This window comes from Embiotoca jacksoni, unplaced genomic scaffold (assembly GCF_022577435.1).
Source record: "Embiotoca jacksoni isolate LCO1_2020_lvr unplaced genomic scaffold, fEmbJac1.0.p SCAF_24, whole genome shotgun sequence".
Lineage (NCBI taxonomy): Eukaryota > Metazoa > Chordata > Actinopteri > Embiotocidae > Embiotoca > Embiotoca jacksoni.
In genome coordinates, this window is record NW_027185375.1 from 6,953,449 (window position 1) to 6,977,355 (window position 23,907).

The 23,907-nt window shown below is 40.3% G+C and overlaps 1 protein-coding gene and 1 long non-coding RNA gene across 2 annotated transcripts; both read right to left on the bottom strand.

Moving 5' to 3' along the window:
• Positions 1 to 219: 219 nt before the first annotated feature.
• LOC138203828 (putative uncharacterized protein DDB_G0282133) lies at positions 220 to 15,934 on the bottom strand. Its single transcript, XM_069158818.1, has 5 exons — positions 15,890 to 15,934; positions 11,925 to 11,989; positions 7,549 to 7,608; positions 1,405 to 7,281; positions 220 to 411 (listed from the first exon to the last, which is right to left on the bottom strand). Exons 1-5 carry the CDS (start codon positions 15,932 to 15,934, stop codon positions 369 to 371), a joined length of 6,090 nt encoding a protein of 2,029 aa, XP_069014919.1. The 3' UTR covers positions 220 to 368.
• Positions 15,935 to 16,065: 131 nt separating this feature from the next.
• LOC138204187 (uncharacterized) lies at positions 16,066 to 17,021 on the bottom strand. Its single transcript, XR_011178781.1, has 3 exons — positions 16,931 to 17,021; positions 16,499 to 16,578; positions 16,066 to 16,383 (listed from the first exon to the last, which is right to left on the bottom strand). It is a non-coding gene; the product is annotated as an uncharacterized lncRNA (long non-coding RNA).
• Positions 17,022 to 23,907: the final 6,886 nt, after the last annotated feature.

Consider the following 23,907-nt stretch of genomic DNA (forward strand, 5'->3'; position numbering starts at 1 on the left):
TTAAAATGACGTAAGGTGCATGAAGTGAAAAAGGACATTAATTCAGAATATACTATGGTCAGAAAATTTAAGTAAAATTCACAATAGATGACTCTGAAGCAAATTTGCTTGATGACTTGCTATGGTGCATGATGATGAAGAGAAACATCTCACCAGTGACTGCAGAGATGATGACACCACTGCTTCTGATGTTTTCAAACACAGAGAAGAGAGTGAATGTGTATTCAGTTCCAGCAGTGAGAGATGAGACTGTGTGAGTTACTGGTCCATCTCCATCTGGTGCATTGACGTTTGTCTCTGAACCATTAAACTGGAGAATGAAGCTGACATTGTTGTTCACTTTATTCCACTGCAGAGTGATACTGGTCTCATCTTGTCCTGATGCTATGAAGCTGTCTGTGTTCTGAGGAGCTTAGAAATACAGAAATGAAAGCATTTATCAAACAAATCCCCTTTAACGGTGTAATTAGTTGGTTTTTTTTAAGGGAAAAAAGTTATGATTCATTTATTCACACATAGACTCATCCTTTAAGATGCAAATGCATTTGCAAAGGTGTTTAAACAAAAGCAGGGTATTCTGGGGAAATATAGAATTTTCATCTTCTCCCATATTTCCTCGAATTTGTTTCCTTGGAACTTTAAAGCGAAAGGGATTAGTTCCATTACAAAAATTTCACGAATAATATCATTAAATTTTCCTATAGATGGAGTGACCGGCTTAAGCCATTTCCTTGTAACAGCCTTTCTAGTAGCTCCACTTGGTATACTGCATAAATATTTTGTTTGAACAATTATGGATGAATGTACAGGTCCTTTAAGTGGCATGATCGCCTTGATCATAACTCTTAACCCAAATAAAATCACCAATTCTGTAAATATTTTACCACCAAAAAAATTTACTTTTGGACAAGCTCAAAACAATTGGTAACGGTTGGCTTCTGAGGAGCCACATTTCCTCCAGCAACTGGAAGAGCTTGAACAATGCTACTCCTAAACTGGTGTCATATCAAATCTAACATGACTCTTCCAGCCAAACACTCTCCATAAGACTTTGCTTGATATTCATTGGAATTCACAGTGTTGTGTCCAGACTTCCTCGGGAATGTAATTGTATAATCCCCTTTCCCATTTGCTATTTTGATCTCTTAAAGTCCAATGTATAGTCTTGAGGCAAAAAGATGACATAGGACAAAATGTTTCTTTCGCAAAAAAATATGCTATTTAACCACTGGTCTTATTTTGTACTTATAAATGTCACTATGTATTTGACAAGACAGATGTCAGGAGTAATAATTAAGGAATTCAAATTGAAAGGAATTTACCATGAAGTCTATAAATGAACAAATAAAGTGAGATTTCTTAGGAATTTACCACAGAGCATTGTTTTAAAACCTAAAAACATACCAGTGATGGCAGTAGTTGGTGTTGTAGTAGGTGTTGTCGTCGGTGTTGTCATTGGTGTTGTCGTCGGTGTCGTAGAAGGTGTCACTGTTGGTGTTGTCGTCGGTGTCGTAGTAGGTGTTGTCGTCGGTGTAGTCGTCGGTGTTGTTGTAGGTGTCGTCGGTGTCGTAGTAGGTGTTGTTGGTGTTGTCGTCGGTGTTGTAGTAGGTGTTGTCGTCGGTGTCGTCGTCGGTGTCGTCGCTGTCGTAGTAGGTGTTGTCGTCGGTGTTGTCGTCGGTGTCGTAGTAGGTGTTGTCGTCGGTGTTGTCGTAGGTGTTGTCGTCGTCGGTGTCGTAGTAGGTGTCGTAGTAGGTATTGTCGTCTGTGTTGTTGTAGGTGTTGTTGTCGGTGTTGTCGTCGGTGTTGTCGTCGGTGTCGTAGTAGGTATTGTCGTCTGTGTTGTTGTCGGTGTTGTCGTCGGTGTTGTCGTTGGTGTTGTCGTCGGTGTCGTAGTAGGTATTGTCGTCTGTGTTGTTGTAGGTGTTGTTGTAGGTGTTGTAGTAGGTGTCGTAGTAGGTGTTGTTGTCGGTGTCGTAGTAGGTGTTGTTGTCAGTGTTGTCGTCGGTGTTGTTGTCGGTGTCGTAGTAGGTGTTGTCGTCGGTGTCGTAGTAGGTGTTGTCGTCGATGTTGTAGTAGGTGTCGTAGTAGGTGTTGTCGTCGGTGTCGTAGTAGGTGTTGTCGTTGGTGCCGTAGTAGGTGTTGTCGTCGGTGTTGTCGTCGGTGTCGTAGTAGGTGTTGTCGTCGTCGGTGTCATAGTAGGTGTCGTAGTAGGTATTGTCGTCTGTGTTGTTGTAGGTGTTGTCGTCGGTGTCGTAGTAGGTATTGTCGTCTGTGTTGTTGTAGGTGTTGTTGTCGGTGTTGTCGTTGGTGTTGTCGTTGGTGTCGTAGTAGGTATTGTCGTCTGTGTTGTTGTAGGTGTTGTTGTCGGTGTTGTTGTCGGTGTTGTCGTCGGTGTCGTAGTAGGTATTGTCGTCTGTGTTGTTGTAGGTGTTGTTGTCGGTGTTGTCGTTGGTGTTGTCGTCGGTGTCGTAGTAGGTATTGTCGTCTGTGTTGTTGTAGGTGTTGTTGTAGGTGTTGTTGTCGGTGTTGTCGTCGGTGTTGTCGTCGGTGTCGTAGTAGGTGTTGTCGTCGGTGTCGTAGTAGGTGTTGTCGTCGGTGTTGTAGTAGGTGTCGTAGTAGGTGTTGTCGTCGGTGTCGTAGTAGGTGTTGTCGTCAGTGTTGTTGTAGGTGTTGTTGTCAGTGTTGTCGTCGGTGTTGTTGTCGGTGTCGTAGTAGGTGTTGTCGTCGGTGTCGTAGTAGGTGTTGTCGTCAATGTTGTAGTAGGTGTCGTAGTAGGTGTTGTCGTCGGTGTCGTAGTAGGTATTGTCGTCTGTGTTGTTGTCGGTGTTGTCGTCGGTGTTGTCGTTGGTGTTGTCGTCGGTGTCGTAGTAGGTATTGTCGTCTGTGTTGTTGTAGGTGTTGTTGTCGGTGTTGTTGTCGGTGTTGTCGTCGGTGTTGTCGTCGGTGTCGTAGTAGGTGTTGTCGTCAATGTTGTAGTAGGTGTCGTAGTAGGTGTTGTCGTTGGTGTTGTCGTCGGTGTCGTAGTAGGTGTTGTCGTCGGTGTTGTTGTCGGTGTCGTAGTAGGTGTTGTCGTCGGTGTCGTAGTAGGTGTTGTCGTCAATGTTGTAGTAGGTGTCGTAGTAGGTGTTGTCGTTGGTGTTGTCGTCGGTGTCGTAGTAGGTGTTGTCGTCGGTGTCGTAGTAGGTATTGTCGTCTGTGTTGTCGTCTGTGTTGTTGTCGGTGTTGTCGTTGGTGTTGTCGTCGGTGTCGTAGTAGGTATTGTCGTCTGTGTTGTTGTAGGTGTTGTCGTCGGTGTCGTAGTAGGTATTGTCGTCTGTGTTGTTGTAGGTGTTGTTGTCGGTGTTGTTGTCGGTGTTGTCGTCGGTGTTGTCGTCGGTGTCGTAGTAGGTGTTGTCGTCGGTGTCGTAGTAGGTGTTGTCGTCGGTGTTGTAGTAGGTGTCGTAGTAGGTGTTGTTGTCGGTGTCGTAGTAGGTGTTGTGGTCAGTGTTGTTGTCGGTGTCGTAGTAGGTGTTGTCGTCGGTGTCGTAGTAGGTGTTGTCGTCGATGTTGTAGTAGGTGTCGTAGTAGGTGTTGTCGTCGGTGTCGTAGTAGGTGTTGTCGTTGGTGCCGTAGTAGGTGTTGTCGTCGGTGTCGTAGTAGGTGTCGTAGTAGGTGTTGTCGTCGTCGGTGTCGTAGTAGGTATTGTCGTCTGTGTTGTTGTAGGTGTTGTTGTCGGTGTTGTTGTCGGTGTTGTCGTCGGTGTCGTAGTAGGTATTGTCGTCTGTGTTGTTGTAGGTGTTGTTGTCGGTGTTGTCGTCGGTGTTGTTGTCGGTGTTGTCGTCGGTGTCGTAGTAGGTGTTGTCGTCTGTGTCATTGTAGGTATTGTCGTCTGTGTTGTTGTAGGTGTTGTTGTCGGTGTTGTTGTCGGTGTTGTCGTCGGTGTCGTAGTAGGTGTTGTCGTCGGTGTCGTAGTAGGTGTCGTAGTAGGTGTTGTCGTCGGTGTCGTAGTAGGTGTTGTCGTCTGTGTTGTTGTAGGTATTGTCGTCTGTGTTGTTGTAGGTGTTGTTGTCGGTGTTGTTGTCGGTGTTGTCGTCGGTGTCGTAGTAGGTGTTGTCGTCGGTGTCGTAGTAGGTGTCGTAGTAGGTGTTGTCGTTGGTGTCGTAGTAGGTGTTGTCGTCAGTGTTGTTGTAGGTGTTGTTGTCAGTGTTGTCGTCGGTGTTGTCGTCGGTGTCGTAGTAGGTGTTGTCATCAATGTTGTAGTAGGTGTCGTAGTAGGTGTTGTCGTTGGTGTTGTCGTCGGTGTCGCAGTAGGTGTTGTCGTCGGTGTCGTAGTAGGTATTGTCGTCTGTGTTGTTGTAGGTGTTGTTGTCGGTGTCGTCGTCGGTGTTGTCGTCGGTGTCGTAGTAGGTGTTGTCGTCGGTGTCGTAGTAGGTGTTGTCATCGGTGTCGTAGTAGGTGTTGTGGTCAGTGTTGTTGTCGGTGTCGTAGTAGGTGTTGTCGTCGGTGTCGTAGTAGGTGTTGTCGTCGATGTTGTAGTAGGTGTCGTAGTAGGTGTTGTCGTCGGTGTCGTAGTAGGTGTTGTCGTTGGTGCCGTAGTAGGTGTTGTCGTCGGTGTTGTCGTCGGTGTCGTAGTAGGTGTCGTAGTAGGTGTTGTCGTCGTCGGTGTCGTAGTAGGTGTCGTAGTAGGTATTGTCGTCTGTGTTGTTGTAGGTGTTGTTGTCGGTGTTGTTGTCGGTGTTGTCGCCGGTGTCGTAGTAGGTATTGTCGTCTGTGTTGTTGTAGGTGTTGTTGTCGGTGTTGTCGTCGGTGTTGTTGTCGGTGTTGTCGTCTGTGTCGTTGTAGGTATTGTCGTCTGTGTTGTTGTAGGTGTTGTTGTCGGTGTTGTCGTCGGTGTCGTAGTAGGTGTTGTCGTCGGTGTCGTAGTAGGTGTCGTAGTAGGTGTTGTCGTCGGTGTCGTAGTAGGTGTTGTCGTCTGTGTTGTTGTAGGTATTGTCGTCTGTGTTGTTGTAGGTGTTGTTGTCGGTGTTGTTGTCGGTGTTGTCGTCGGTGTCGTAGTCGGTGTTGTCGTCGGTGTCGTAGTAGGTGTCGTAGTAGGTGTTGTCGTCGGTGTCGTAGTAGGTGTTGTCGTCAGTGTTGTTGTAGGTGTTGTTGTCAGTGTTGTCGTCGGTGTTGTCGTCGGTGTCGTAGTAGGTGTTGTCGTCAATGTTGTAGTAGGTGTCGTAGTAGGTGTTGTCGTTGGTGTTGTCGTCGGTGTCGTAGTAGGTGTTGTCGTCGGTGTCGTAGTAGGTATTGTCGTCTGTGTTGTTGTAGGTGTTGTTGTCGGTGTTGTCGTTGGTGTTGTTGTCGGTGTCGTAGTAGGTATTGTCGTCTGTGTTGTTGTAGGTGTTGTTGTCGGTGTCGTCGTCGGTGTTGTCGTCGGTGTCGTAGTAGGTGTTGTCGTCGGTGTCGTAGTAGGTGTTGTCGTCGGTGTTGTAGTAGGTGTCGTAGTAGGTGTTGTCGTCGGTGTCGTAGTAGGTGTTGTTGTCAGTGTTGTCGTCGGTGTTGTTGTCGGTGTCGTAGTAGGTGTTGTCGTCGGTGTTGTAGTAGGTGTCGTAGTAGGTGTTGTCGTCGTCGGTGTTGTCGTCGGTGTCGTAGTGGGTATTGTTGTTGGTGTTGTAGTAGGTGTCGTAGTAGGTGTTGTTGTCGGTGTCGTAGTAGGTGTTGTCGTCAGTGTTGTTGTAGGTGTTGTTGTAGGTGTTGTTGTAGGTGTTGTCGTCGGTGTTGTTGTCGGTGTCGTAGTAGGTGTTGTCGTCGGTGTCGTAGTAGGTGTTGTCGTCGGTGTCGTAGTAGATGTTGTAGTAGGTGTTGTCGTTGGTGTTGTTGTCGGTGTCGTAGTAGTTGTTGAAGTCGGTGTCGTAGTAGGTGTTGTAGTTGGTGCTGTAGTAGGTGTCGTAGTAGGTGTTGTCGTTGGTGTTGTCGTCGGTGTCGTAGTAGTTGTTGAAGTCGGTATCGTAGTAGGTGTTGTCGTCGGTGTCGTAGTAGTTGTTGAAGTCGGTGTCGTAGTAGGTGTTGTCGTCGGTGTCGTAGTAGGTGTTGTCGTCGGTGCCGTAGTAGGTGTTGTCGTTGGTGCCGTAGTAGGTGTTGTCGTCGGTGTTGTAGTAGGTGTTGTCGTTGGTGCCGTAGTAGGTGTCGTAGTAGGTGTTGTCGTTGGTGTTGTCGTCGGTGTCGTAGTAGTTGTTGAAGTCGGTGTCGTAGTAGGTGTTGTCGTTGGTGTCGTAGTAGGTGTTGTCGTTGGTGCCATAGTAGGTGTTGTCGTTGGTGTTGTCGTCGGTGTTGTGGTAGTTGTTGTCGTCGGTGTCGTAGCGGGTGTTGTCGTCGGTGTTGTAGTAGGTGTCGTAGTAGGTGTTGTCGTCAGTGTTGTTGTAGGTGTTGTTGTAGGTGTTGTTGTCAGTGTTGTCGTCGGTGTTGTTGTCGGTGTCGTAGTAGGTGTTGTCGTCGGTGTCGTAGTAGGTGTTGTCGTCGGTGTCGTAGTAGTTGTTGAAGTCGGTGTCGTAGTAGGTGTCGTAGTAGGTGTTGTCGTTGGTGTTGTCGTTGAAGTCGGTGTCGTAGTAGGTGTTGCCGTTGGTGTTGTCGTCGGTGTCGTAGTAGTTGTTGAAGTCGGTGTCGTAGTAGGTGTTGTCGTCGGTGTTGTCGTCGGTGTCGTAGTAGTTGTTGAAGTCGGTGTCGTAGTAGGTGTTGTCGTTGGTGTCGTAGTAGGTGTTGTCGTCGGTGTCGTAATAGGTGTCGTAGTAGGTGTTGTCGTTGGTGTTGTCGTCGGTGTCGTAGCAGTTGTTGAAGTCGGTGTCGTAGTAGGTGTTGTCGTCGGTGTCGGAGTAGTTGTTGAAGTCGGTGTCGTAGTAGGTGTTGTCGTTGGTGCCGTAGTTGGTGTCGTCGTCGGTGTCGTCGTCGGTGTCGTAGTAGGTGTTGTCGTCGGTGTCATAGTAGGTGTTGTCATCGGTGTCGTAGTAGGTGTTGTTGTCGGTGTAGTCGTCGGTGTTGTCGTCGGTGTCGTAGTAGGTGTTGTCGTCGGTGTTGGTGTTGTCGTCGGTGTCGTAGTAGGTGTTGTCGTCGGTGTCGTAGTAGGTGTTGTCGTTGGTGTTGTAGTAGGTGTTGTCGTTGGTGTTGTAGTCGGTGTTGTCGTCTGTGTTGTAGGAGCTGTTGTTGTCATTGTTGCAACAGTGGTTGTTGTAGGAGCAGGTGTTATTGGTGCTGCAGTGGCTGTTGTAGGAACTGTTGTTGTAGCAGTGGTTGTTGTAGGAGCAGGTATTGTTGTTTGTGCAGCAACTATGGAAGAACAAATATTTAAATTAGTTTCACTATTTTTTTACTTTTTATATCAAAATTTTAATTATTATAAATACAGAAATGAACATAACCAGGTCACTTTTTGAACCATCGGTTTAATTAACTGCAATCGAATAACTGCTAAAATATTAAAATTGGCTTTAAGTGTAACACAGACTATATTTTGAGTTTAGGACTAAATCATTCCCAATCCCCAAAACTTTATTTCAATTTTGTAAAAAGACAGTCAACATGCAGCAAGCTCACCTTTTAGCACAAGGAAAATTGGTATCATCAGTCCAACACTCATTTTGTCTTCTGTTCAATCTGAAAAATCCAAAATTTATTAGGAGGCAGCATATAATTGGTTCTGACTTTGGAGTTGCTGAAATCATTCATTTCTCTGTAAAAAAAAAAAAAAAAAAAAAAAAAAAAAAAAAAAAAAAAAAAAAAAAAAAACTTTTTCTGAAAGATATGTTCAATGAGAACACATTATTCAGTGAATAATAGCTTGAACTGGAGTAGGTTTTCAGTAATTACACTCAGCTATCATAGCTCATGGTAGCCATTATGGAGTCACTTGTGTAAATTATACAACTGCAAATATACACTGCTAAACACCCTGAAACTATAAAACCATCTATAACAAAAGGGTTTAAAATAATGAATTCCCTGAAACATATTATTTTATAATTTTGACACAACTATGATTAAATCTATCTTATATTTCTCTTAATGTGAGCTTCATTCTCACTGACAATTTTGTTTCCCCATTTTTCACTATCAAATTTGATCTTAACAGTCCATTTCTCTATTGGATCCAGATTAGAGGCAATGAAATAATAACAACTCTGTAGCTGTTTGATGGAAAAATAATGAACTCATCATACTTGTCAAATATTGGTCTATCTGTTGCACAACATGGCTCTATAGTCTCAGTTACAACATCTCTACCTTTATCTTGTGACCTACGACCTCACTCAGTACTATCTACAAAATCAGGTATACAGAGGAAGTGGGGATGACTGTCAACTGTTTGTCACACTGTATAAAAGCTGCCCTACAGAGCAGAGACGTTGAGCAATGCTGGACATCCTTCTTTGAGTGTACATGTATTTACTCCTTCTTGCAAGAATAAATGTCCGATGTGTTTGATTTTGAATACAGCCTCTGAGTAATTTTTCTAACATAATTGGTCCTTCGAGCCGGATCCCAACATCTCCTCCTCTCTCCGGACACAGTCTGGAACCGTGCACGGGGGAGTCTGGTACTCCTGAGCAAAGACCTCCGCCCTGTTTCTTTATCGAAACAGTTTGGACATTGGTGAGGCCAGGACTAACTGGAGAGAGGAAGGGTGACGGGATCCTAGAACAAGGCTGATTCACCATCAAACATCGGACACCCGGGTAAGACATTTTTTTTTGTTTTTTTTGTTCTAAAGAGTCAGGTCAGGGACTTGTACTAAAGAGTCAGGTCAGGGACCTGTACTAAAAGAGAGATAGGTCAGTGACCTACTAAAAAGTCTGAATAGACTAGGTAAACTAAAAGTCGCGTGCGCAAAAATAGGTCAGGGACCTACAGGTAACTAAGTCAGGGACTTAGGAAATAGGTCAGGGACCTACAAAAAACAACAACTTCCGGAATATAAAATAAATACAAATATACAAATAATTAGATACTGTGAGCGTCCAGTTGCTCGGGTGAACTCCATACAAACTGGTTGGCTCATGGATAGAAATAAATACAAATATAAGAAAACTTCCGGAAGATGAAATAAATAAAAATATACAAATAAATAGATACTGTGAGTGTCCATTGCTCGGGTGAACTTCATACAAACTGGTTGGCTCACAGATAGAAAAAATGGGATTATGCTGTAGTAAGATCGAAGAGATACCTCTGGAGGGAGACGTAAAACGCATGCACTCAAAAGGTGCGGATAACATAAAATATTTGGAAAAAATGGGAAAAGGAACACGGATTCAAGGATAGAGAGCAAGTGTGAGGGAAATAAAAGAAAAAAGTTGAAAAGAGAAGAGGAAAAGTAAAAGAAAAAAAGAGAAAGAGAACTGATCTGGGAGAGATTAAAAACAAAAAGGCGGGGGAAGGGAGTATAGCTCTTAATGCACCAATACTATATCTAATAATAGAAATACATTTCTCCCGGAAAAATGATGAAGATGATGATTATGTGGTACAAAAACGAACCAACATGGGACTGTGGCCCGATCCTCCTCCATACCCTAACATGGGAGACGTCCCGGTAACAGCTGATCCGCCCGCTCTGCCTATTCCGCCTCCGGCTGCCCAGCCAGTTTCTGTCTCCGAACCCACGACACTGTCACCAAACTCCACCCCCTCTACTCCAACCCCAGACAGCAGCCAAGAACTGTTCAGACGATTTGCCGTATGGTTAAGAACCACATCCCCTGGGAAAACCAGATCAGGTAGACCCTATCAGAGTCTGTTCGACAATACCGCAGGAGGTGCAGAAACACATCACGCACAAATACACCCCGTGATAGAATTACCTAATCCCCAAGCAGGAGAAAAGGGACAGGAAGCCACAGTACAAGTTTATCGTCCATACATTAGCGGACGTTAGGAGAGCTGTAGACGGCATTCCTCATCCAAAAGGAAATTCAGCAGAATTCGAAAGTCAGCTAAAATTATTGTGTCAGAGCTACCAGCTAAATGGGGTTGAGATAGAAAGATGCATCAGACAAATAACAGGAGTAGACTGGTGCCAATACCAAGGCGATTGGAACCCGCTCGTAGATGGAAACCCCGCCCCTTTCGGTAGTCACCAAATGCTCACCAAGTTCAGCTTGGCATTACTTCTTAGAATAAGAAATCTGACAGCAGCTGGAGCAGATTTTTCACATGTGGCAGAATGTACTCAGGGAGACGATGAGACAGTGGTGCAGTATTTTGCAAGATTGAAGATAGTGTTTGACAGACACAGTGGCATAGCACCAGAAAATCCATATAATGACAGAGGGCCCTATGCACAGCAGTTAAAGAACGCCCTCCTAAATGGATTGTGCACTCCTATCAGCTCGTTTGTAAAGAAACATCAGGTGGGCTGGCAGATAGCCGAACTAGCAGACGTTAAGGCACACGCAGTACATGCAGAAAAAGTTCTAAAAGATAAACAGAAGAAGAAATCACCTAAAACAAGAACAGCGGACACATATGTATATGATGACGAAGACACAGAATATTCTGAAGTATATTATCGAGGGGATAATGATCAAGGAGATTTCAGAAGGAGGAAGCGAGGTGGATGGACGGGGGCTGGCGGCCGTGGGGGAGGACCACGAGAGCCAGGTAACGACACCTGCTATAATTGCGGGAGGAATGGACACTGGGCAAGAGACTGCAGGCGGCGGAGAGACGGGAGGAGGGGAGGAAGAAGTGGAGGAGGAGACGGTTGGCGGTCGCAGACGGGTTCAGCATGACTAACCACAACCACTCCAGGATCAGGTCATGCAGAAACACACACATTCACATGATTCGCAGACACGGACACAGACCCAACTAGAAACAAAAGATGAGGATGTGTTAGAGATAAGTATAGTTGAAATACTCAAGATAAACCTTTTGTGACTCTACTGATAGAAGAGATTGAAGTAACTTTATTGTGCGATTCAGGAGCATATAGGTCACTTATTAGGAGTACAGCTAAAATGGCTCAAGGCAGCATCACTTGGCATCCATTCAGGAGGATAGGACTCTGTGGCCTCAGAGGGACCCTTTGTTTTCACAGCTCTGCTCATAGTACTCCCCATATTTTGGTACGAAGCTAATATAACATACCTGACAATCAGACATCAGACGACAAGACCACAATAGGACCTCAGGCTACTGACAAAGTTCGCAGCACTAAAAGAGCATTTGTAAGGGCTGATGGACAATTTGCAAGGAACAAAAAATCAGTACCGGGTACAGGGAGCAGTAATTCTCACATTCACGGAAGGGCAACAGGCCAGTCTAACATTTGACGCATGTGCAGTTCTTCCCTACATGTATTTGCTCCTTCTCGCAAGAATACATGTCCGATGTGTTTGATTTTGAATACAGCCTCTGAGTAATTTTTCTAACACTGTTACCTCAACAAGGAGAATTCTTGAACAAGCTGGTGCACTGAGTTAGAACGCATCTCAACACTTGGTCTGTTCACAGCCATTAACCTGGCTGAACCTTGAGAAGGTCATTAAATCCAAATTGATTTAGGTGTGCTACAAGCTGACATCAATATAGAAAAGATGTCTCAAAACAAAACACCTTTTTATATATATTATTGTCTTTTTTATTATTCTATAAACTGAATAATAGAACAACCAGATTACGCAGTCCCTTTGTATTCTGCCAGTGAAAAGAAATGCTACATAAATGAAAAAACAATATTATTAAGACAGAAACCACATATGCAGAATTTGACACATTGCAAAAAGGCATGTTGTATTTATTATTATTATAATTCATGATGACATACTCATGCATGAATACTTTTCAATATTAGGACAGAGGTTATTAATAATAATTTATTGATGTTGTAAACAGCTAAATATACAAAAACTAAAGCCACATACACAATACATAGAGTCTATGAATGTATTAAAATGCACAATTGTACTTACCCAAAATGAAAAAATGTGAGATGAAAAGTTATTTGTTTCCCCTTACTGGTAGAGATGTCTTTAAACTATTTCCACATCCGTAAGTGAGTCCTATTCATATGATGCTGAAAACCTGCTACCTTACATGACAACCCAAACCTATGGCTTTTATATATTCAAACAGTTTAAAGGCTAATGATATGTCTCGAAGGGGAAGGACTTTTCACAAAGGTTGTGGCATCTCAGCAATGAACACGGCCACTTCACAGCTGTCAGTCTGTCAAGTTTCTTGGCTCAGTATTACGGCCTACCTCCTTCTTTTATCCTGTAGAACCAGTATGTGGTGCCGATCATGCCAAACAAATAAATACATTTCTAGTGAGGTGAAATGGAGCAACAAGAACTTGCAAGAAATGTAACAAATTACATAATTCAAACATACTATATATGTAATTATCTGATTTTAACAAATGACACTTAAACCAAGTTCAAAACAGTAATTTTTCAATGATCTCATACAAAAGAAACTAAGTTGCGTTTCCTTATATTTTTCTGACAGACAGCAAATCCATAGCATCAAAATGATCCCTTGTGAAATAATATTTAACATGGGAATTTTATCTGTATGGGTTTTGCTTCCAAACTTAATGTCAATGGGTAATAAGAAACTGCATGTTCTTTTTACTGTACTCTTAATAGTTTCTGCATTGACAAGTATCCAGCTGTTTAATGTTTAGGTGTTCATCATGTAGAAGCTTAAGGTGTCAGTTCAGAGGGGTGAACCACGAAGTGAGATCAGTCAAGTATGTTGAGACTAAGGCCGTGGATCTTAATGTCACGAAGGTGGATCTTTTTTATCCTGGCTAGATCGCCGTGGTAAATTATGCTGCAAACTTGGTCCAGATAAGTGCAATTTCACCAAACACCTTTAAAAAAATAGCATCAGCACTCTTGGAAAAGCCAGTGGACCTAAACATGCCTCACCTGTACAGATAGAACAGCGAGATATGTTGGCGTTTTCTCACGATATTCTCTACGAACGCTACTTCTCAGCTGAGGGAATATAAGCTAACTCTTAGTAATACCACTAAAGGAACCAGTGTGCTTACAGTTAACCAAACAGGGTACTTATTATTGCGTTTCTTTGCCACTAGAACCTGCATGAAGTGGTGCAGAAAATCTGAGCAAGAATACTGTATGCTTTGCTATTCCCAAAGTTTTACTTTTAGTGATGACCACTACAAACATGCATTTAGTATTTTACCACCAAACTACTTAGCCCATACATAACCTGAACAAACAAATGGTGGGAGCTGCCAGTGCTGCGGTCAGATATTACATTCATGCACTTCCTAAGTATAGGCCAATGGTAGATATAGAAGAATGAGGTATCAGTATAAGAGCTTTGAATATGGGAGGCACTGAGAGTGCATCGAGTAGTAAGTATTAATTACACAATTGTCAATTTTCCACCAGTATTATTCTCAGGCTTTATCACAGCCAAAGGCACCACTGTTGCAGCAAAAAATATTTTTATACTCTTCACAGCTCTCCATTATGATTACCTGCTCCTCCAGACTAAAATACAAAGTACGCGAACTGTCTATTCTTAATGGAGAAAAGATTAAAATGACTCATCAAAATTATGTGATCACGCACAGAGCCTAAAAAAGAACGCCTGGGCTAACAAAGTGTTACCACCGTCGTAGTACCAATTATCTCTGATGGGGAGTTTCTGGTTTGTCGAGTTAGCTCAGAAAAAAAAAGCCTGGATTTATTGAAGTTGCTTTGCGGTACACCCCGCAGGCCTGGCCTCTATGACATGGTCATTTATTTGCCTGTGTTGTGTATTATAGCATTGCACTTTCTCAAAATCACCTGCCAATCAAACAGTACTAAAGATCACAGGATTTACGTATTCATTTTCGGAAAATTAGTTTCATCTCGTGCTTTGAAACAACTCTGCAGAGCAAGAAAAAAAAGCAAGTCAAAAGTCAGCGTTGTAACTTAATATTTGCATGAAATGTTTGTGAAACGTGGGTTTGTTCCTCTCTCGCTAAAAGGTCATGACAGGTCTTCAGTACTCAGACTTAAGGCAAACTGACTGTAACAATTCCTGATTTATCAGCCCATTCTCATGTGTTTGCCTCTTTTCGTATTGGTTGTTCCTCTACCTGTAAGGCTTTGTCATCATCAAATCTTCCATTAAAATCACTTTACAGCATCTTCCTGCCCATTTTCTGCATTTGGGTCCTCTATTCTTTTCTTTACTGTCACAATAATACGATGTCACAAGTTGAATTCTTCATCAAGGAATGCCCAAAAAGACTTTACTACTAATTCCTTTTTTGGCTAACATCTACAACAACACTGAGGGATCTGCAGTTACATCAGCTGACATCTGATGAGTGAAAAAGCAGTATTTATATAATGAGTAAACTGCATTTTATACTTATACTTGTGTTATGAATACTGTATTATTGACAATCATAAGTTGTTATCTTGATTTGGGAAAGGCCATATTAAAAGTCAGGTATCTGTGTGCTCAAGGAAAGCGGCTATACGAGTGCGCATTAAAACAGTGAATGAGGAAGCTGATACATATGCACAAAAGAGCACATTGTTTTGGAAATAAATAAATTAATTAAAAAAAACACTGCATAAATACCTCAAATAAATATCACAAATGTACTATATACATCGAGAGGCTTTCATTTGGATTGGGCATTATAGATGACAAGTATGATTACAAAAATAAATTGCAAAGATAATTTTCTTTTTGTTTTTCACTGTACAGGTCAGTCAACATGTCTGTGTTTTTCAAACAAATCAAATTGTTTGCTCAGATGAGTCACCACCCTCAGGCGACAGCAGATCATATCACCGCTTACCTGGCAACAGGTTTGGAGTAAATACCTTTTTATTATGCTTCCAGGTAAGACGATCTCGCTTGAAGATGAGATACCGTGACTTAAATTCTTTTATGATGGATAACAATTTAGATGCACAAACCAATCATAAGTGTTGTTTTAAATTTCATGGGAAGAGCTTCAGGAATGTATCAGTCGAAACCTTTTTCTTGATGGGTGGTTACAGATAAATAAAACTGGTTTGATTGAAAGGGAACCATTTCCTCTTTCCTTGTCGGGTGAGAGTCACAAGTCAAACAGCTGCATCACAAATAAGAAACAAGTTGTTAGTGCATTTATTTTAGTATTTTGGCCACGACCTCGGAACAAAAGAAAGAAAATTAGGAAATCTGTTTTGATACCATTAGCAGTTACCATTAAAAAAAAAAATTGTTTAGTTTCACATGACTTAGCATCTCACTCATTCTGAGCAAATAGCATCAAACATTGAAAGACATTTTTTAACAGCCATTAAAACTGAGACACTAACATGCCTCCTCTTTTCTAACTGGTGTAATTCATCATCCTGAAAATATTTTTAGTATAACACATTCCCGTAATGCACCGTTTCCCCTACATTATGTAGGATTACGAAGCAGGGCACAGTTTGTCAAAGAAAACGGTATATCAATTTAGTGGGTTTTGACAAGGCCTTCAGAAAGAGTTTATGTGACACACATTGTGCATATGTGATCCCACAACAGACTGCCCTTCTCAACAGGAGTTTCTGTACTTACTTCACAGAGCAAGAAAAAGACAACGCAGTTTTGCTGAGATAAAGTTGCACGACATCTGCATTACTTTCCAACACGTTCATGGACCGAGTGATGAGAGGAACCACTGAAGACCAAGCAACAGGCATCACTGGAAGATCTAGATTTTGGTGACAGTGATGCTTTGGTCGCACATCAGCAGCACCAACACCAAGCAGAGACTGCACCAGAGCTGTCCTGTGTTCGACATCAGGGGCAGAAACACCTGTGTTGCACAAGAAAAAGCAGAAATATCATTGAAATTATTACAATAATTGAACTGAATCCTTAAATATACCCATCTATTATTTTGTGTTGGCCTTACCTTTTTCCCAAATGCTAAACTTAACCTCAGAGGAAGCAAAGGCATCGAGGCTGGGAAACAAATGTCCTAATTTAGCCGTTACCCCTCCCTCTGGGACTCTTTTTGTTCTAGGATAGGAGCAGTAAAGTCTGGATCAGGTGCATTACTGAACTTGTAATGTGTATTATGTGGTGCTGTGCTATGTATTGGTATGAGCATTGTATTGGACTGAGAAGCAACAGGAAAATATTTCAATAAGTCACATTTGGCACGTCAAAATTCAGAGACACTTTATTTCAGACTGACAAAATCATACAGTACATGTATATTAAAACACATTATCACAATACAACACTAACAATACAGATACATAGTTTAATTGTCTTGAAGTAACTTAATTCAAAATAGTGTTAATAACTTCGGATTCGATCCATTCTCCTCCATTGGTCTCATGGCTTAACATACTTAACCTTCAGGGACCAAAGCTGTGGCTGCAATCCAGATTTTACAAAGAACTAGAGTAAAAAATAAAACGTACACAAGTACACACACAAAAGGAAAAAAGTATGTTAGTACTGAACAAAAAAAAAATTATTATCTGAAATAAAAGTGAATACACATTAGTCTCACCTCTGTCAACATGTCCTGCAGTTCTGATTCTGACAGCTGATTAAATGAGTTTAATCTCATATTCAATCCAACAACATAATCTGTTGAAACAAATGCACAATTACATAAAATATGAACGTGATCATGTAAAATGATATATGTATATATATAGTATAATCCATTCACATAAAAACATTTAATATAAAATAAACATAAATACTTTGCTTACATCAGCATATACCATGATTTAATTTCTGTGCATTCATAAAATGTGAAAGTAGCTGTTTATTCTGATTTTAGAAATAGTAACACTAACCCTAAAGTAACCCTGAACAAATAATACATAATTAAAGAAATTAGAGAAATGTTGATCAAATACAAATAAGTAATTGATGACTCAAAGAAAAGGTTCAGGACACTTTAAAGAATGTAAAAAAAAATGCAGATACTTACGAGGTCCTTTTTGTTGGAGGATGCAAAGGTTTGTAAGCAGGATGGTGTTTTTTTTCATGAAAAGAAGAAGTCAAATTATTATTTTGTTTGATATTCCAAGATGTGAACTTCTCTATAATGTAACTTAAACTCTTCGTGATATTGAAACTGAAAATTATTCAATTGAAGTAATATTACTTGACACAACACAGAGAGCTGGGCTCAGATATAAACAAGGAACAAGGAAAGGTAACATGAAACTACAGAAAAATGTTGAAACAAAACAAGAAAAAATTGCTTACGGTAAGCAATAGGAATTTTATACACAGCTTCCGCCACGATAAAGTAAAGATGGGTACATTTTCTAAAACATTTTGCTTATTAGTTAGTTATATTGCTGGTGCCTTGCACGGAGGTCATAATTCGTTAGTGCGCCTAAAATAATTTCTGTGTAGCCATTCAAATGCTTAATTCATCATCTATTATACTGGCTTTTGTAAATGGCAACTATTGTCATACCTGTATAATTACCCATTCATGACATGAAAAATCTTACCAGTGACTGCAGAGATGCTGACACCACTGCTTCTGATGTTCTCAAACACAGAGAAGAGAGTGAATGTGTATTCAGTTCCAGCAGTGAGAGATGAGACTGTGTGAGTTACTGGTCCATCTCCATCTGGTGCATTGATGTTTGTCTCTGAACCATTAAACTGGAGAATGAAGCTGACATTGTTGTTCACTTTATTCCACTGCAGAGTGATACTGGTCTCATCTCTCCCTGATGATATGAAGCTTTCTGCGTTTGGAAGAGCTGAGACAGAAAAAGAGAAACAAAAGCATTTATCGAAAATATTTATTTCAATGGATCTGAAGTTTGGCTTGCGAAGGTTTTTATTATCATGACTAGATTTTTGATTTTACAAGAACAAAGCCTTATGCTGCTGATAGAGAACGCAAAAATTAAGACGGTCTGCTTCTCCTCGTTAAAGTGTCATGTTGGGCATAAATTGTGTAATTTTGATTTGACAAGAAATCTACAGTCGAAAAAGAAACAAAATTACAAAGATTAACTTACTGTGTTTAAAAGCACATACTGCTTATGCAGTGACATTGTAAATTCACGGAGAAAAGATTATGACCAGTAAATACATGTTAATTTCATTCAGGTGTACTCAAAAGCACATGCTGCTTAATGCTTAATGAGTTGATAGAGTAAATAATTATGAAGAGAAACATCTCACCAGTGACTGCAGAGATGATGACACCACTGCTTCTGATGTTCTCAAACACAGAGAAGAGAGTGAATGTGTATTCAGTTCCAGCAGTGAGAGATGAGACTGTGTGAGTTACTGGTCCATCTCCATCTGGTGCATTGATGTTTGTCTCTGAACCATTAAACTGGAGAATGAAGCTGACATTGTTGTTCACTTTATTCCACTGCAGAGTGATACTGGTCTCATCTCTTCCTGATGATATGAAGCTTTCTGTGTTCTGAGGAGCTGAAAAAGAAAAACAGAAAGAAACAAATTTATTCAAACAGGAACTCCACCTAAAAAAGATTCAAGCTTCATCTCCCTATCAACATTACTCCAATATGTGTAACTTTTATTTGCGTGATATTTGGTCAAAAATACTGGATACCTTTTTGACTTATGGTTAAAAACTCCAAAGGAGTTTTAAACTCGATGATCTTACTGTGTTTTTAAATGATGTAAGGTGCATGAAGTGAAAAAGGACATTAATTCAGAACATAGTATGGTCAGAAAATTTAAGTAAAATTCACAATAGATAACTGAAGCTAATTTGCTTGATGACTTGCTATGGTGCATGATGATGAAGAGAAACATCTCACCAGTGACTGCAGAGATGTTGACACCACTGCTTCTGATGTTCTCAAACACAGAGAAGAGAGTGAATGTGTATTCAGTTCCAGCAGTGAGAGATGAGACTGTGTGAGTTACTGGTCCATCTCCATCTGGTGCATTGACGTTTGTCTCTGAACCATTAAACTGGAGAATGAAGCTGACATTGTTGTTCACTTTATTCCACTGCAGAGTGATACTGGTCTCATCTCTTCCTGATGATATGAAGCTGTCTGTATTCTGAGGAGCTGAAAAAGACAATTAATGCATTTACAAAAAAAAAGAAAGAATTCTTTGTTAGTTTGACCTTTGACCTGTCAAAATTTTGTTTTGTTTTTGTTTTTTCTGTTTACGTCACCTGATGAAATCTGATGCTGATAGTATGAACAACAAAACTTAATAAAAAATAATCTTACTAAATTAAACTGCTTATTATGTAACATAACATTTTGTTTGACAAGAGATATTATTATAATCAAAAGAGATAATAGACTCCAAAGGAGCTTTACTTTAGATCATTTTGCTGTTTTTAAAAGCACACACTGCATGGTATAAAAAATAAATTTGATAAAAGGTGAATGAAGATGAGCAGATCCATGTTAATTGTATACTGATGTACTAAACATCACATGGTGCTTTGTTGTGATGCTACAGTAGATAATTATGAAGATCTCACCAGTGACTGCAGAGATGATGACACCACTGCTTCTGATGTTCTCAAACACAGAGAAGAGAGTGAATGTGTATTTAGTTCCAGCAGTGAGAGATGAGACTGTGTGAGTTACTGGTCCATCTCCATCTGGTGCATTGATGTTTGTCTCTGAACCATTAAACTGGAGAATGAAGCTGACATTGTTGTTCACTTTATTCCACCGCAGAGTGATACTGGTCTCATCTCTTCCTGATGATATGAAGCTTTCTGTGTTCTGAGGAGCTGAGAAAGAAAGAGAAGTTTATGCATTTATCAAAAATAATTATGGCATTAACTTTAGTTAATTTTACGCTGGGCCTGTTTTTTCACAGTCGATCAATTTTCAATCTCGTATCAATGAAATCTGGTGCTGACAACATGGACACCAACAAGAAACTAAACTCCAAAGGAGTTCTAAATAAGATCACATTGCTGTGATTGAAAGTAACTGCTGATAATGCTCTGAAACATTTTTGTATTAGGTCCATTATTCATCACAGTTAAACAAAATCTGATGCTGATGATCAGGAACAAAAACATTTTTCAAGTTTGACTGCTTCATAAAAGACAATATTTTTTTCCAGCAAGAAATGTAATGAGCAATATATTAATGAAAAACCACGTCGTGTGTTTGCTACGAAGCAGCACTTTTACTGATGAAATAATATGACCAGCGAATACATGCTGATTATACACTGGTGTACTAAAAAGGACTTGATGGTTTGAAGAGTTGCTGAAGTGATTAACGATGAAGTTCATGATCTCACCAGTGACTGCAGAGATGCTGACACCACTGCTTCTGATGTTCTCAAACACAGAGAAGAGAGTGAATGTGTATTCAGTTCCAGCAGTGAGAGATGAGACTGTGTGAGTTACTGGTCCATCTCCATTTGGTGCATTGATGTTTGTCTCTGAACCATTAAACTGGAGAATGAAGCTGACATTGTTGTTCACTTTATTCCACTGCAGAGTGATACTGGTCTCATCTCTTCCTGATGATACGAAGCTTTCTGTGTTCTGAGGAGCTGAAAAAGAGAAAGATGCAAATTTAATCAAAGAACTGCACGTAAAAAAAGATCCAGGCTTCATCTCCCTGTCAAAAGTGCTCCATTTTTTGTCTTTCTTTATTTGAATGACATTTGGTCATAAATACTGGGTACTTTTTTGACTCATGAGACTTACGAGAATGATGAGACTCCAAAGGAGTTTTAAACTCAATGATCTTATTGTGTTTCAAAATTACGTAATGTGCATGGATTGAAAAAGGACATTGATTCAGAATATACTATGCTCAGAAAATTAAAGTTAAATTCATAATAAATAACTCTAAAGCAAATTTACTCGATGAGTTGCTATGGTGCATGATGATGAAGAGAAACATCTCACCAGTGACTGCAGAGATGATGACACCACTGCTTCTGATGTTCTCAAACACAGAGAAGAGAGTGAATGTGTATTCAGTTCCAGCAGTGAGAGATGAGACTGTGTGAGTTACTGGTCCATCTCCATCTGGTGCATTGATGTTTGTCTCTGAACCATTAAACTGGAGAATGAAGCTGACATTGTTGTTCACTTTATTCCACTGCAGAGTGATACTGGTCTCATCTCTTCCTGATGATATGAAGCTGTCTGTGTTCTGAGGAGCTAAAAAAGAAAAACAGAAAGAAGCAAATTTAATCAAACAAGAATTACACGTAAAAAAGATCCAGGCTTCATCTCCCTATCAAAATTGCTCCATTTTGTGTGATTTGTATTTGCGTGAAATTTGGTCAGAAAGACTGGATACTTTTTTGACTCATGGTTAAAAACTCCAAAGGATTTTCAAACTTAATGATCTTGCTGTGTTTCAAAATGACATAATGTGCATGGAGTGAAAAAGGACATTAATTCAGGATATATTTTTATCAGAAAATTATAATTTACTTTACAATTGATAACTCTAAAGCTAATTTTCTTGATGAGTTGCTATGGTGCATGATGATGAAGAGAAACATCTCACCAGTGACTGCAGAGATGATGACACCACTGCTTCTGATGTTCTCAAACACAGAGAAGAGAGTGAATGTGTATTCAGTTCCAGCAGTGAGAGATGAGACTGTGTGAGTTACTGGTCCATCTCCATCTGGTGCATTGATGCTTGTCTCTGCACCATTAAACTGGAGAAGAAAACTGACATTGTTGTTCACTTTATTCCACTGCAGAGTGATACTGGTCTCATCTCTTCCTGATGATATGAAGCTTTCTGTGTTCTGAGGAGCTGAAACAGAAAAACAAACTAAATAAATTCGTAATCAAAGGACTTCCTATGAAAGTTATTGAAGTTGCCTCATTTTGATCCCATTGTTAACAAAACCAAATGTTGCCTTTAAGACACAGATATAGCAGTGAAGAGATTTGATCAAAGTCATAACTCCGAGCTGCTAAAATTTTAAAATTTGCACCGCTACATGGAAACTCCTGCTGACTCTGAGGGACAAGTTTCATATTTTAGACAGTACTTCCAAAGATCATACAGTATATGGGAACAGTACAGTGGCTTTGATGCGTAAACTGAAAACACAATATTTTAAGGTGTTTGAAAACAACTAAATGGGTAACTCATGTTTCAATGAAAAATACTATATTTCAGGAACAATACGGGATAAGAAGTTGAGTAAGAAAAATAAGGGAAAACAAATTAAGCAAATCAAACTCAAAATTTAATAAACAACACGAGCAGGAACTTTTATTTTGATTGGAAAGAAGCCACGTCAATTCAGATTTTAATAAAGATAAATCGCATATACTATAAAGTAGTAAACCTTATCAATTTTTAAAATGTTGTGGCTTTAATCAGATTATTGTCATTTTTATGTTTTCAATCTTTTGGCATATTTTAAAGGGGATGAGTGGTGATAACAATGTTAAAGATTATTTTGATGTGTAAAGATCAGCAATGTGGCAGATCAGTTTTCTCTGCAGAAAAGCATTCTTTCCTATTACTTGTTATATCATTACAATAACAATTCCCCAAAGTTTAAGTGAACCTGGTTCTTAAAGGCAATAGGAGACGACAATGTCTTATTTTATGGTGCACACAATAAACACACCTATGATTAATTAAGAGACTAACTACCACCATTTGATATTCATAAACCTTACTGTGGGCTCAGTTTCTCCACGTTAAACAGGCCAAAGTGAATTTGGACACTCCTTAACTGCACTTATACAATTCACATTACACCATGTGCGTGAATCACTAAAATAAAACCCCTAATTTTTCCAGATGAACATGGATTTCACTGAGGTGGCCAATAAATAGGAGTAAATTAATTTAAATTATATACAGTGAGTGATTATTCTACCTAACTAACACGTTGAAAGTTTACTGTACTGTCTGGAAAAGCTTATGCTGCTTTTCTGAGGGGACACAGGTTATATATTGGAGCCAGTTATCTTACCAGTGACTGCAGAGATGTTGACACCACTGCTTCTGACGTTCTCAAGTACGTAGAAGAGAGTGAACGTGTATTTAGTTCCAGCAGTGAGAGATGAGACTGTGTGAGTTACTGGTCCATCTCCATCTGGTGCAATGATGTTTGTCTCTGAACCATTAAACTGGAGAATGAAGCTGACACTGCTGTTCATTTTTTTCCACTGCAGAGTGATACTGGTCTCATCTTGCCCTGATGATTTGAAGCCTTCTGCGTTTGGAGGAGCTGCGACAGAAAAACAAAGGTGACAATGACAACTCATTGGTACTGGTTCTTTAAATGTGTAGAACAATCACGTTGTCTTCTTTTGGATGTTTACGTTGATATATCTTGTTTCACTTTCAGAGTCGTTTTAAGGTGAGAAATGCAGTTCTTAAAGTCACACTCAAACTGTTTATTGGCAGATCTCAATGAGCATCAGTTAAATAGACACCACAGTCAGTTTAAATGTCTGCTCCACATAGTCCACTGAAAAAACATAACTTCCTCAACCATCTACTGTTGACTATTTAACAGCTGTCAAATTATTGAATGTGAATCATGTCTATTACTTCTCATAAATTTGCTGTCAACAGTTAAAATGAAGAAATAGTGTTGCGCTTATTTCAATATAGATTAATGAATTGAAGTATCTCACCAGTGACTGCAGAGATGTTGACACCACTGCTTCTGATGTTCTCAAACACAGAGAAGAGAGTGAATGTGTATTCAGTTCCAGCAGTGAGAGACGAGACTGTGTGAGTTACTGGTCCATCTCCATCTGGTGCAATGATGGTTGTCTCTGAACCATTAAACTGGAAAATAAAGATGACATTGTTGTTCACTTTATTCCACTGCAGAGTGATTCTGGTCTCATCTTGTCCTGATGATATGAAGCTGTCTGTGTTCTGAGGAGCTGAAAAAGAAAAAGAGAAAAAACTAATTTAATCAAACAGGAACTGCAGGTAAAAAACATTCAGGCTTCATCTT